The sequence below is a fragment of the Chionomys nivalis genome, chromosome 19, assembly GCF_950005125.1.
Source record: "Chionomys nivalis chromosome 19, mChiNiv1.1, whole genome shotgun sequence".
In the NCBI taxonomy this organism is placed as follows: domain Eukaryota; kingdom Metazoa; phylum Chordata; class Mammalia; order Rodentia; family Cricetidae; genus Chionomys; species Chionomys nivalis.
The window spans coordinates 59,699,381-59,712,925 of record NC_080104.1 but is presented as its reverse complement, the minus strand read 5'-3'; the positions used below and the strand labels follow the sequence as shown (position 1 = coordinate 59,712,925).

General features: G+C 50.0%; 1 protein-coding gene across 2 annotated transcripts in view; it reads right to left on the bottom strand.

Moving 5' to 3' along the window:
* Nucleotides 1–10,644: 10,644 nt before the first annotated feature.
* Fkbp5 (FKBP prolyl isomerase 5) overlaps nucleotides 10,645–13,545 on the bottom strand; it is an 84,355-nt gene continuing 81,454 nt past the window's right edge. For both annotated transcript variants that reach the window (XM_057751236.1, XM_057751237.1), the window contains exon 11: nucleotides 10,645–12,809. In XM_057751236.1, the coding sequence (XP_057607219.1) occupies nucleotides 12,705–12,809 (105 nt within the window). In that variant the 3' untranslated portion in view covers nucleotides 10,645–12,704. The remainder of the gene's footprint in view (nucleotides 12,810–13,545) is intronic.

Sequence of the window (13,545 nt, the reverse complement as noted above, 5' to 3'; positions counted from 1 at the left end):
TTCCCTGGCTTCCAGGCAGGCCAGGGCAGAGCAGGCCAGGCAGTGGAGCCCCTTCAGGAGGTGACAACCATGATAATCCCAGTCAGTCTCCAGCCCAGAGGCAACAAACTCCTTTATCTGCCCCTCCCACCTCTCCCCTCACCCCCTGCCCAGCCTTTGGGATGTCCTTTGCGCCCCTTCCTCGCCCACAGAACACTTCCCCAGTGCTGGGACTAAACGCATGTGCCACCATTTCTGACTTGGTTTTCTTCTTTTTGGGGGGTGGTGGTGGTGGTGGTGGTTTGGTTTTTCGAGACAGGGTTTCTCTGTGGTTTTGGAGCCTGGCCTGGAACTAGCTCTTGTAGACCAGGCTGGTCTCGAACTCAGAGATCCACCTGCCTCTGCCTCCCGAGTGCTGGGATTAAAGATGTGCGCCACCACTGCCTGGTTTTGGTTTTCTTTTTCTATTTATTTATTTTAGAGACAGGATCTCGAGGGGGATCTGACCAGCTACGCAGCTGAAGATGGTTGGAGCCAATGATCCTCCTGCCTCCACCTCCCAAGAGCTGCACTAAAGATGCGCACGTCAAGTCTGCAATGAGCTAGGTTGGAGCCATACTTTGTACAAGTATATTGTACAACAATACTTTGTACACTAATAACTGAGCCACAGCCTCGGCCCCAGGTCAGGTTTTCCTCACCAGCGACCTGGAGTGGGAGCAGGTCAGGAACGCAGGTGTCCACGGAGCCCACGTCTCCTGGGGGTGGAGTTACAGGTGCCTGTGAGCCACCCGGCACTGGTGTTAGGAACTCAACAAGTCCTCTATAAGGGCAGTTGGCACTTTTAACTGAGCCATCCCTCCGGCCCAGATGACTAATTCATGGTCGTCTCTAGGGACTGAAGCAGCCGGGATCTAAGGTGCCTGCACCAAGGAAGGAGAACTTTAAGAACAATAACCCGCTGGGTGGTGGTGGCGCACGCCTTTAATCCCAGCACTCCAGAGATAGAGGCAGGCGGATCTCTGTGAGCTCGAGGCCAGCCTGGTCTACAGAGTGAGTTCCAGGACAGCTAGGACTACTACCTGTTTCGAGAAAAACAAAACAACAACAAAAAGAGCCATATTCCTGAGCAGCTGGCTGCTCTGTTTCCCTCCGAAGCCCTGCTCTGCCCAGCCCGCCTCTGCCCTTCCTCCCTCGTGCACAAGCTGAGTCACTGCTGGTAACTGAGTGAGTCTGTGCTTCTCTGAGGTCCCCAACCCCAGCATGCTCTTCAGGGCCCCTCACTGTGCTGAGCTGAAGGACCCAGATTCCTTCCAGATGTCCACCCACCTCCTGGCCAGCCAGTCACCTGAAGGCCGCGCAGCAGGCCTGCACTCGGGGCTTCCTATGAGGATGCTTACTTGTAATTGCGGGAAGCTGCCAATCAGGCCCCACTGGGCTAGGGAGGACAGAGCTGGAGGTCTGCGCAGAAGGTGCCGGCCGCTGATGGGACCGTGCGTGCAGCCTATGAGCTGTGGCAGAGGGTGGAGAGTGCGGCTGGCGGGGTGGTCTCACTGAAGGGCAGGGAGAGGCGGGGCCTTTTTCCCCTGGGGTGGGCAGTGACCCTCACCAGCTGAAGACACCTGGGGGCCGGCAGCGGCTGCCCTTCCGAGCTGCACTGTCTGCATTCACTTGGTGAACTGACCCCATGCCTGTGGCTGCCCCGGGCTCTTCTTCCTTTGGTTTTTGGAAGTGCCTGGTCCTGGAGCTGCGGGGAGCTGCTCTATGGCAGCCTATGACCCGCTGGGTTGTCAGATGGCTACAAGGCCAAACAAGCCTTTCCTGGCATCCCCAGCAAGGCCAGTGATAAAACCCTCCTCTCCCCAGATCCTTTTCTAGGATGTAATCTTAAAATGGTTTGGTCACTGTTGACATTCAACTAAAAACAAACTCCATAGCCACGGGACGGGGGAGGCCAAAGAACCCTTTAGGTGGAATAAAGGGCAGAGGCAGGATACCATAACTCAAATCCACACGTAGAAACAAGGGGTGGAGACGGTTCAGTAGCTAGGAACACTGGTTGGACAAGGTGGCCCAGCACTTCTGAGTTCAAGGTCAGCCTGGTCTACTGTTGGAACCCTTTGGAGTCCTGGCCTCCAGCTGCTCTTCCCTGCTAGAGATCTTTACTTTCCTTCTGATTTGAGTTACTGAAAGCTGTGTCAAAGTTGTTTACAGCTCTGCTTCACGAGCACGTGTTGCCTTGGCCTTGAGGATCAGAGGCCCACCTGTCTGTTGGGTATATAAGCCTCCGTGGTGCTATTGAATAGAGGGCTTCTTACCAGTGACTAGAGGTCCGTGTCTCTGTCTCTATGAGTCTTTGTGTGTTTCAATCTCCAGCCCCTTGCCTGAGGCTCACGAGCTATATGGTAGCGCCTAAAGTGTTGACAGGCCTCGTGCACTGCAGGCTATAGAGTTCCAGGACAGCCAGGCCACACGGAGAAGCCCTGTCTCGAGAAACCAAACCCCCAAACAAACAAATAACAAACTATACTGTCTGGCTCACCTGATCAGAAGCGTTATCTGTGTAAGGGTCCTGGCGCAAGGGGTTGGGGAGGGAAAGCGGTGATAAACTGATCTTCCCCCCTAAGTTAGGGTCTCCTGCAGCCCAGGCCGGCCTTGAAATCCTAACCCTCCTGCCTTCGCCTCCCAAGGACTGGAATACCTTCACTTGCTACTATGATTGGCTAAAGTTTTTTGTTTTGTTTTCTTTGAGACAGAGAAGCTCTGTGTAGCCTGGTTATCCTGGGACTCACTCTGTAGACCAGGCTGGCTTTGAACTTGTAGAGATCTGCCTGCCTCTGCCTCCCGAGTGCTGGAATTCAAGGACTATGCTACCATCACCTGGCTTGGCTAAAGTTTTTATATGTTATTGAAATTACATTGGTATTAGCTCAAAATTATATTCTATTAAATTAAGATGTTCACAGTCAGCTCTAGGATCACCAATACCTAGAAACCAAAGAATAAAAGACAAGGAAATTGGAATGCCACACTAGAAAATATTTATATTATTTAACACAAATTAAGGCGGTAATGGGGAGTGGCAGGCAGGGCAGTGCGGTAAGACAGAGCTTGCGGACGGGGTTGGGCTAACTCATTCGGCAGTGAGCTTGCCTTGCATGGATGCGGTGTGCTGGGAACTTAACCCAGGGCCATTGGAGGAGCAGCAAGCACCTCTGAATGAAGAGCCAAAGATCTTAGGATGAAGAGTAGGAGGGATGTTATTATAATCGTCTGTGTGCCCCAAAATATATACAAACCCACGCTGGAGGGGCCAAAGGCAGATTCAAGACAGCTCAAGAGTCACGCTGGAGACTAAAATCCACTTCCACCCAGGGACAGAACAACTGGACAAAAGAACAGGCTGAGGGTGCCCTGGAACCCAGCAGACCTCACAGCTACTAATCAAAATGTCACCCGGCCCAGCAAGGGGGCCCCTCCTGCTGGAAACACAGAACTGAGTCCCCTGGGTTGTCCTCTGACTGCCACACGTGTGTACGCACGCACACACACGCGCACACACACACACACACAGTAAAATGCAATACCGATAATTCTTTTTTTTTTTTTTTTTTTTTTTGGTTTTTCGAGACAGGGTTTCTCTGTGGTTTTGGAGCCTGTCCTGGAACTAGCTCTTGTAGACCAGGCTGGTCTCGAACTCACAGAGATCCGCCTGCCTCTGCCTCCCAAGTGCTGGGATTAAAGGCGTGCGCCACCACCGCCCGGCTGCGATAATTCTTTAAATGCCATGCAGAAGCATGCATATGATGTTTGTAAAAGTAGGGCAGATTCTCTGGGGCGGACCATGTGCGGCTGTGAAAGTCTCAATACATTTAAAAGGATTTGAACCCAACAGAATCGTACATGGTATGTGCTCTGACCACAGAGGAATGAGATCAGATTGCTACCAGAAAGAAGGTGGCTGGAAGTTACAAATATGTGGAAATTAGGCACACTATTTAGCAAGTCGAGGGTCCAAGAAAAAAAATATGAAGGAAATTAGAAAATACTTTGGGATGAATAAAAACAAAAATTTGGCCCGGAGAGATGGCTCACTGATTACGAGCACCGGCTGCTCTTGCATAGGACCCAGGTTCAGTTCCCAGCACCCACATGGCAGCTCGCAATCATCTGCAACTCCAGCTCCAGGGATCTGACTCCCCTCTGGCCTCCACAGGCACTAGATACACACGTGGTGCACAGACGCACACGCGGGCAAAACATGAAATCAAACCAACCCGGTAGCTCCAAAACAAAAATGCAACACGCACACGTGTACGAGCTTCCGCAAGCCAGAGGGGAGGTGAGAGCTGTTATGTCTGGATTTAAAAAGGCACAGCCTGGGGGTGGGAGATGGCGCAACATTTGAGGCTGCTACTGCTCTTTCAAGGACCCAAACTCATTTCCCAGCACCTGCAAAGAGCGGTTCACCACTGCCTGTAATTCCAGCTTCAGGAAATCTCACGCCCTCCTTTGACCTCTATACAAACACACACACACACACACACACACACACACACACACACACGGGCAGTAGATGGGATTTCATATGGGGCAACTGTTCCCTGATTGTAGCATGTGCCGTGAAAATACACACGCTACACAGGTCCATTTGAATCTAGAAACATTGCTCAAAGAGCAAGGGCAGACACTTGACAATCCCGGTGCTTGTGAGGTAGAGACAGGGGACCTCCAAGCAATGTGGCCATCCTGAGGAGCCAACGTGACAAGCCTGGGGTTCGTGTGAGAGGCAGACACCTGGTGTCAGCTTCTGACAGTCACTCACATGTGCACCTGTGCAAATGCACCTGCACACACGCATGCCAAGAGAGAGATTATTTCCTAACTTCAAATACAGAAGCAAAACAAACCCAAATGAAAACCTCAAATCATTCCCTGCGGACACAATGAAGAACCTGTGGTCGGCACCCATCTCTTCCCAGGATTTCCCAACAGCCATGTGCAGTCTTAGCTGGTGTGTTTGCTGGGAGGATGCTTCATGAGCAAAATTCTAAGCGCTTCAGTATGCCTCCCAGAGGCTGTATGGAGGATGGAAACTCAGAGAAGTGGAAAGGTTCTGTCTGTCAAAAGGGCGTTAAGGAACTGGGGAGATGGCTCAGTTGGAAAAACGCCTGCTTTACACTGGGGACCGGAGTTCGGATCCCCGGCACGCGTGGTATAGTGGTACACCCTAGGTGAGTGTCGTGGGTACCACGTCCACGTAGATAGGTGGATCTCAGAATCTCATGGACCAGTCAGTCCAGTCAAAAGGGAGAACTTGACCCATTCAGACATGTAATACACACACCACACACACCAGTGGGCATTACAGTCCCTGAAAGCAAGGCAGTGAGGCTCTTTCTCTACGCAAAGTTCTTTTTCATTTTTCTGTGTTCCAAGCACTACACGCTGTCTTGCTTTTAACAGGGTCTCAAGTATCCCAGGCCAGCTTTGAACTCCCGATCTTTGGCCGTCGCCTCCTATGTGCTGGGATGACAGGTGTGGCCACCACACTCACTTGGTTCTTCCTATCAGCTTTTTCACCAGTATAAAAAAAGGGGAAACAGCCTCCGCCCACAGATGAATGGGTCATTCAGTCCCTGGCCCCTGCTTCAACACAGAACCAAATGCTAAGTGGAAGAGTTCAGTCACAGAAAGACAAGAGGGCCGGGCGATGGTGGCGCACGCCTTTAATCCCAGCACTCGGGAGGCAGAGGCAGGCGGATCTCTGTGAGTTCGAGACCAGCCTGGTCTACAGAGCTAGTTCCAGGACAGGCTCCAAAGCCACAGAGAAACCCTGTCTCGAAAAACCAAAAAAAAAAAAAAAAAAAACCAGAAAGACAAGAGGGTCCTGGGCTGGGGTGTAGCTCAGCAAGAAGGCCCTTGCCTAGCAGTGTGAGGCTTTGGGTTCGATGCCCAGCAGTACAAAAAAGAAACTGAGTCTGCTCACAGTTAACCCTAGAGACGTGGAGAGGTGGCTGTGGGGAGCGTTGCGAGGACTTACGGTTTACTGCGACAGCTGCAGAGCTGGGAGATGGCCATTTTGGAGACGGGTTACACACATTGAGAGGGCATTGAGCTACTGACTTAACTGTTACGAAGGGACTGGGAGATGGCTGCGTCAGCAAAGGGCTCATTGTGCAAGTTCACTCCAGCATCCACATAAAAAGCCGCGTGGCTGGGCATGGCGGCGCACGCCTTTAACTCCAGCACTTGGGTCAGGTGCAGAAGCAGGTGGATCTGTGATCTCGAGGCCAGTTTGGTTTACATAGCAGGTTCCAGGCCAGTCAGGGTTACAGAGGAATATCCTATCATCTTTAAAACAAAACCTAAAAAGAATTATTGAATTATTGGGTTGGTGAGATGACTCAGCAGGCCACAGCACTTGCTGCCAAGCCTGATGACCTGGAACCCACATGGCAGGTGAAACCAACTCTGCAAACTGTCATGGTCTGCCATGCATGTGCACACACAGGTACACGAACATTCACACAGTGAAAACAGGTGAGTATCCCCTAAAGAGCACAAACCCATTTTGCAGTTAAGGCGGCCTCAAGGTCAAGTTGCTGGTTGGTCATCTGGGTTCACAATGGCTGGAAGATGGTGTGTTCTGCCTCCACATTCCAAGAAAAGGGAAGGAGCAAACCATTCAATGCGTATCTACCATGGACCAAACTGGGTGGTGTGCCATAGGCTGGGCACGGGGGCAATGAAGCAAGGTGTTCGTGCCCAGATCTCCTGGGTGTTTGCGTCACTTTGTACTAACTTCATGTATAGGCCAAGGTCATCTTTAGAAGAGACATCCTTGGCGTTTCAGAGGACAACAGTGGATGTGTGGGTTTAAGGTTTATTTATTGAGACAGGGTTTCTCTGTGTAGCCCTCTCCGTCCTAGAACTTCCTCTGTAGAGCAGCCTGGCCTGCCTCTGCCTCCCAGTGCTGGGATAAAGGCGTGCGTCACCACCAGCTATTTATTTGTTGGAAAAGAATCTCACTATGTAGACCTTGAAAAGTTTCTGCACCCAATAAACCTCCCCACCGATGCAATCATCCTAATCAGACCAAATCAAACCGAATTAGAAAAAGCCCAGGTTGAATGGTGCTCCTGGGTGGCCTTCCAGGCCCTCAGAGAGGAGATGGGGAAGGAAGACTGGGAAACCACGTGTTTGTCCTCTTGGGGGGCAGTTTAAATACCCTGTGGGAGCGGTCTTGAGCATCTCTGAGGAGGGGTCACCATTTGGCAAGCTTTCTCAGAGGTGGAGTCTGGACTGAGGCAGCTCCCAGGGGAGGAGGCTTGGGGTGGAACTTTCCACCCAAACATTCCAGACTCTGGGTACAGGGTGCCAGGGCTGGGTGAGGAGATTAAAGGTGTGTGCCACCATGCCATGTCTGGCTTGGGGTTAAGAGCTTTTGTTTAAGATCTCCTGAATAAATTAGGAGCAGGGGGACCTTGGGAGAGGGTTGAAGGGGAGGGGAGAGGCAGGGAGGGGAACAGAGAAAAACGTATAGCACAATAAAAATAACATTTTAAGAAAATCAAAGGAAAAAAAAAAAAGCCTCAGAGGGCCGGGCGGTGGTGGCGCACGCCTTTAATCCCAGCACTCGGGAGGCAGAGGCAGGCGGATCTCTGTGAGTTCGAGGCCAGCCTGGTCTATAAGAGCTAGTTCCAGGACAGGCACCAAAGCTACAGAGAAACCCTGTCTCGAAAAACCAAAAAAAAAAAAAAAAAAAAAAAAAAAAAGCCTCAGAGGGGCTCCTTGCTGTTGCTCTGGGATCTGATGTGTGTGTGTGTGTGTGTGTGTGTGTGAGAGAGAGAGAGAGAGAGAGAGAGAGAGAGAGAGAGAGAGAGAGAGAGAGAGAGAGAGAGAGAGAGAGAGCGCGCGCGCGCGCACACCAGGGTCTTAGGCTTCAGTCCTCAGCTGGTTTTGCTGGCCCAGAGCATGTACACACACAGGAGGTCACTCAACTGGCCAGAACATCATTAACCAGATGGGGTCAAGACCTCACTTCCTGCTCATTAAAAAAAAAAAAATCCAGGAAGTGGATTTATTTTAAAACAAATCGAGAACCCTACAGGTGTTTGCTGAGGTGCAGTCATCTGCAGATGAACGCAGGATCAGGCCCCCAGCCATTCCAGGGGCAAGGAGTTCACGACAGAGGACGCTGCTCCTCACTTAAGTGACATCAGCCCATGGCTTGGTTTCTGCCTGTAGGGCTTTCTGATTAGAAAGGGGATGCTGGGAATGCCTTGCTCCAGAAAAATAGGAACCACGAATTACAAGACTGAATCCACATAGACTCTCAACACACAGAGATAACTTGGGTATGAACAGACCCCCAAATCTTTCCTTTTATCTAAGTGAGATTATGCTGTATGCAATCTGTATCGTGTTTCTTTCCTTTGACATCAGATATTCACAATTTCCCTTTGACTTGATCAATTCTTAGGAACATGTCTATGAACAGTAAGTCTGTATTTCTGATTGTGGAAAAGAGCTTTTGTTTTCCAAGACAGGGTTTCTCTGTATAACTGCCCAGGAACTCACTCTGGAGACCAGGCTGGCCTTGAACTTAGAAAGATCCACTTGCCTCTGCCTCCCAAGTGTTGAGATTAAAAGGTGGGTGCCACCATGCCTAGCTGACTTAAGGGGTGGTGTGCTATAAGTTTATTTTTGAAAGTCATTTATATTTATGTGTACGTGTGTGCTTGTGTGAGTTCATGTGCTCACCTGTATGTAGCTGCCTGTGGAGGTCAGAAAAGGCAACATACCCCCTGGAGCTGAGCTTAGATCTGGTTGTGGCTGTGAACCCAACCTGGGTTCACGGTAAGATCAGCAGGTTTTCTTAACTGCCGAGCCATCTTTCCAGCCCTATGTTTTGCCTTTAAATTAATGTATATGCATGATGCTTTTATTATTTATTTACTTATTTATTTTTTGAGACATATTTTTTGGTAGCTATGGAGCCGTCCTGGAACTCCCTTTGTAGACCAGGCTGGCCTCGAACTCACAGATCCTCTTCTCTGCCTCCCAAGTGTTGGGATTAAAGGCGTGCGCCAGCACCACCCAGCTGCATGATGTTTTTAAGATAATAATTTTCTGTAACTGTAAATGTGCAGAGGTCAGAGGACAACTTGCTGGTCTGCTCTCCCCTACCAAGTTGGAACTTGGGGGCTGAACTCGGCTCCTCAGATTTTTTTACCCACTGAGACATCTGCTCAGTCCAGATTTAGGTTTTAGATGGAAAGAACAATCAATGTGCCCCCTAGATTCCCTCCTCGTTACGTAGCCTCTCTGGGTCTATGGGCCGTAGCACGAGTACCCTTCACTTCACAAGTAATGTCCGCTCGTAAGGAACTATATATCACGTTTGTCTTTCTGGGTCTCGGTTGCCCCACTGGGGCTAATTTTTTTCTAGTCCCCTCCATTTGTCTGAAAATTTCATTTTTTTTAACAGCTGAATAATGCTCCACTGTGTAATATACCACATTTTCTTTATCTATTCTCCAGTTGAGGCACACCCGGGCTGTAGTCTCTGGCTATCATGAATAAACTTGCTATGAACACAGTCGAGCAAGTGTCCCTGTGGTAGGATGAAGTCTTTCCGGGTATACGCCCAAGAGTGGTATAGCTCAGTTTCGAGGTAGATGGATTCCCAATTTTCTTAAGAACCGGCCATATTGGCTTCCATAGCGGCCGTACAACTTCCACCAGCAGTGGGCGAGTGTCCCTCGGGATGCAGAGCTCTCTGGGAGGGGAAGTAGGCCTTGCAGGTAAGGAGGGAACAGTAGTGTCCAGGTGGGGGAAGGAGGGACAGCTAGAACTGGGGAGCATCTGGGGAAGCGATGTGGAAACCTAGTGCGCTGGAGCCTTAGCAAGGACTCCTGGTAACGGGAGAACAGGGAGACCAAACCAGCCATCTTCTGTACCCACATAAGACATTCAGCGGTGGGACCGGGACACCAACGCAGACACAAAACCTTCCACCCACACCTGTCCTGCCTGCAAGATGTACTGGGGCAATGGTGGCTCGGAACTTGTTCCTGCCACCACGAAACTGCGAGCTCCTAACAATCCCCATTACATAGCTGCCTGGCTGTGGCGTCTTGTCACTGACGAGAACAAGGCCACTCTGCTGAGCTTCTGAGATCAGACGATCCACTGTTCACAGCATGATGGCTGTAGAGATGGCTCAGAGGTAAAGAGCACTGGCTGCTCTTGCAGAGGTCTTGGGTTCAGTTTCCAGCACCCACATGATGGCTCACAACCATGTGACTCTAGTTCCAGGGGATCTTCCTCGGCCACTGTATGCACATGGTACACGGGTACACATGCAGGTAAACACCCACACACAAATCACACTCATAAAAAGCCCTCTGAGACAGGACCAGGAAGAAGGAACGGGTAGGGAAGAAAGGGGACTCGGCACTTACGAGCGCTCTGCTCGGCAGGACTCGGGTTTGGTTCCCAGGACCACATCTGGCTCACAACTCCTGGTAACTCCAGTTTTAGGGGATCCAGAGTCCTCTTCTGGTCTCCAAGTACACACATACACTCAAGTATACACAGATAAAAGTAAAATTCAAAAATCATACAAACAAACAAAAAACCCTGAGAACAATGAAAAACCACTTTTTAAAAAATTTATTTAAGGAACACAAAATGCATCTAAGTGATTTTTTTGTATTGTTTTGAGACAGGGTCTCACTATGTAGCCCTGGTTGTCCGGGAACTCACTATGTAGACCAAGCTAGCCTGGAACTAGCTCTGTAGACTAGGTTGGCTTGGAACTCACAGAGATCCACCTGCCTCTGCCTCCTGAGTACTGGGATTAAAGGAGTACACCACTACTCCCAGATTCTAAAAGATTTTTTAAAAACCAAAATTTAAATTTATCATCTGGTCATCCATCACTCTATCCCATCTAACAGCGGTTTGACAACATCTTCTGATTTCCACATAAATTGTTTGAATTACTGACTACAGGAACATGGCCAGGGGTGCTGGTTTGGAACCTCTAATGCGGCCCCCTCCCGGCACCGGTCTCCTTGGCTCAGGACGTACACTTGAGAGATAGCTGGTGAGGTTTCCTACAAGAAGCTAACTGGCCTAACCTGTTAGACTCAAGTTCTCGCCATGCCCCCACTGTTTCTGCGGTCTAGTAAACAAAACTATGGACATTGGAGAGTTAAATAAGAGAAGTCACCTCCAGCTCTTTGTACCTCCTAGGGGAGACCAGGGTTGAAAACATTCATGGAAAGAGGAAGAAGCGTAAAGTGTGAAGTTCAAGGGGTTTTAGTCACCAGTAAATGAAATTCCTCAAAACTTAATTCCATCTGTTGCACGTAGAATTAAATCAGAACAGCGGGCAACAACTTGATTTGTAGGTTTTAAGGTCCTAAAGATGAGCCTTACTTTATTAAAACCACCATAAAAATAAAAACCCATATAAATGCAACTGCCAATGTTCCTAGGGCTAGGAAAGCGAGGTTTCCAGGCTTAGGTAACGGCTCCCTGGGCTGCTGGGTGCATCCCCTTGGGGGTTTCTTGGCTGTGGAGAAGCAAGGCTTGCTCAATCCCATCCATTACCCGTAGGACTAAAATCCAACTACATGACTATTTAAAACGTGCCCCGATCCAATGCCCAAGTACTGGAGAGTTTGGTGTGATGTACCTGCATGGGGAGCCAGCATCGTTTACAGTGCACACCAGAATGAAGAGGCTGTGGAACAGGGGGAGAGCACCTCCAGGTACCCTTATTCTAAGAGGAACTGTCTATTTCAAACCTCATAGATTCTGCCTTTCAAAACCTAAGCAAAAGTAAAAAGTGAAAAAGTATTTCTGCATGATAGAGGAGTGTGAAGTTCCTTCCATAGCGCACTAACATGCTTACAAGCAATTTAAAAAAAAAGGAGTGACCACATCAGTCTTAGTGGACATCAGTCCACTCCATGTCTAGGACAAGAGGAAGCCTCAGGCTCCTCACAGCGAGGCAGAAACACGAGGCTGAGCAGCAGCAGCAGCGTGAAGCACTGAGCACGAACTCATTCCTAAGAGGAGGGACAGCGGGGAAAGCAAGGCCACTCCGCTGTTCTCCACACAGAAGTCGCTCTCATCAGGGAGGGCTAGCCTGGGGACTGACAGCCACACTCAAGAGTCTGAGAAGGGACCCGGGAAGCTGGGCAGGCAGGCAGTGACCTGCGAGTCTACTGTGGACCTGGGGATCCCTCGTTTTGGGCTTATGTTCTCAGCACTTGAGTTAGTTTCCAACAAAACCTCACCTTCCACCCTGCCCACCTCCCAGGAGGAAAGCAGAGATCACTGAGTTAGGTTTTCGGGGGTTCCTGCAGTGCTACAGATGGAAACTCTCCCAGCAGCCGGGCATTAGGATCATCAAGGGACGCCATGCTGGGCACTGAAGGGGACAAACTGAAATGAGCTGGACTTGAGCGCTGGCTTGGTCTCTCCACACCAACGGCCCTTTCTGGTCTGCTTCCTGGCGTGTCCTCCACCCTACCCCAGGCAGCAGCAGGTGGTTATTTTGGGAAGCTACTGGTTTTGCCATTTGCTTCCAGAATCCCAGAGACTGTAACAAACCTTACACTAAACACTGTTCAGTCCTGAGCTGGGTGTGAGCCCAGCGAGGAGGGCCGAGGGCGTCAGGACTCTCTTCCCTCCTTGGCTTGGCGTCATACATGGCTTTCGGCCTTCCCTTCTCCCATGGCCTGACTCTCTGGTCTTTTACCAGTCGTTCCTTCTCCAGTCTTCTTGCTTGTTGCTTTGCTGGCCGCTTCCTGGGGGTTAAAAGAGGTGGAGATGAAATTAACCCCGGCCTTCCCAAGAAGGTTTTATCGGGTTTACAAACGTGGATGTTGTATTGGGGGTGCACAGCTGGTGAATGCGGTGGTGGCACACAATGGAGGAGCTTGCTATCCGAGGTGGCTGTTGAATAATTAAGTCCTAGGTAGTGGATCTGGGGATGGAGCACAGACTGGGGCAAGAAGCCGATCATCTTCAGAAGGACTACTGTCAGCCTGGCACTCACGGACAGCGCTGGTGAGGGCGCAGCAGTGACACAGCTGCTTCCGCGTCAGGCTGGACATCTCAACCAGGAGCTATTACTTGGAAAAAATACTGATGGGCTTAGATTTTTTTTTTCTTTTCCAAGACAAGGTTTCTCTGTGCATCCCTGGCTGTCCTGGAACTCGCTCTGCAGACCAGGCTGTCCTTGAACTCAGAGATCCGCCAGCATGTGCCTCTCCAGTGTTGGGACTGAAGGTGTGAGTCACCACCATTTGGCTGAATTTATTAATATTCTTTCTTATTTATTTATTTATTTACTTATTTATTTATTTATTTATTTTGGTTTTTCGAGACAGGGTTTCTCTGTAGTTTTGGAGCCTATCCTGGAACTAGCTCTTGTAGACCAGGCTGGTCTCGAACTCACAGAGATCCGCCTGCCTCTCCCTCCCAAGTGCTGGGATTAAAGGCGTGCGCCACCACCGCCCGGCTTATTAATATTTTTAAATA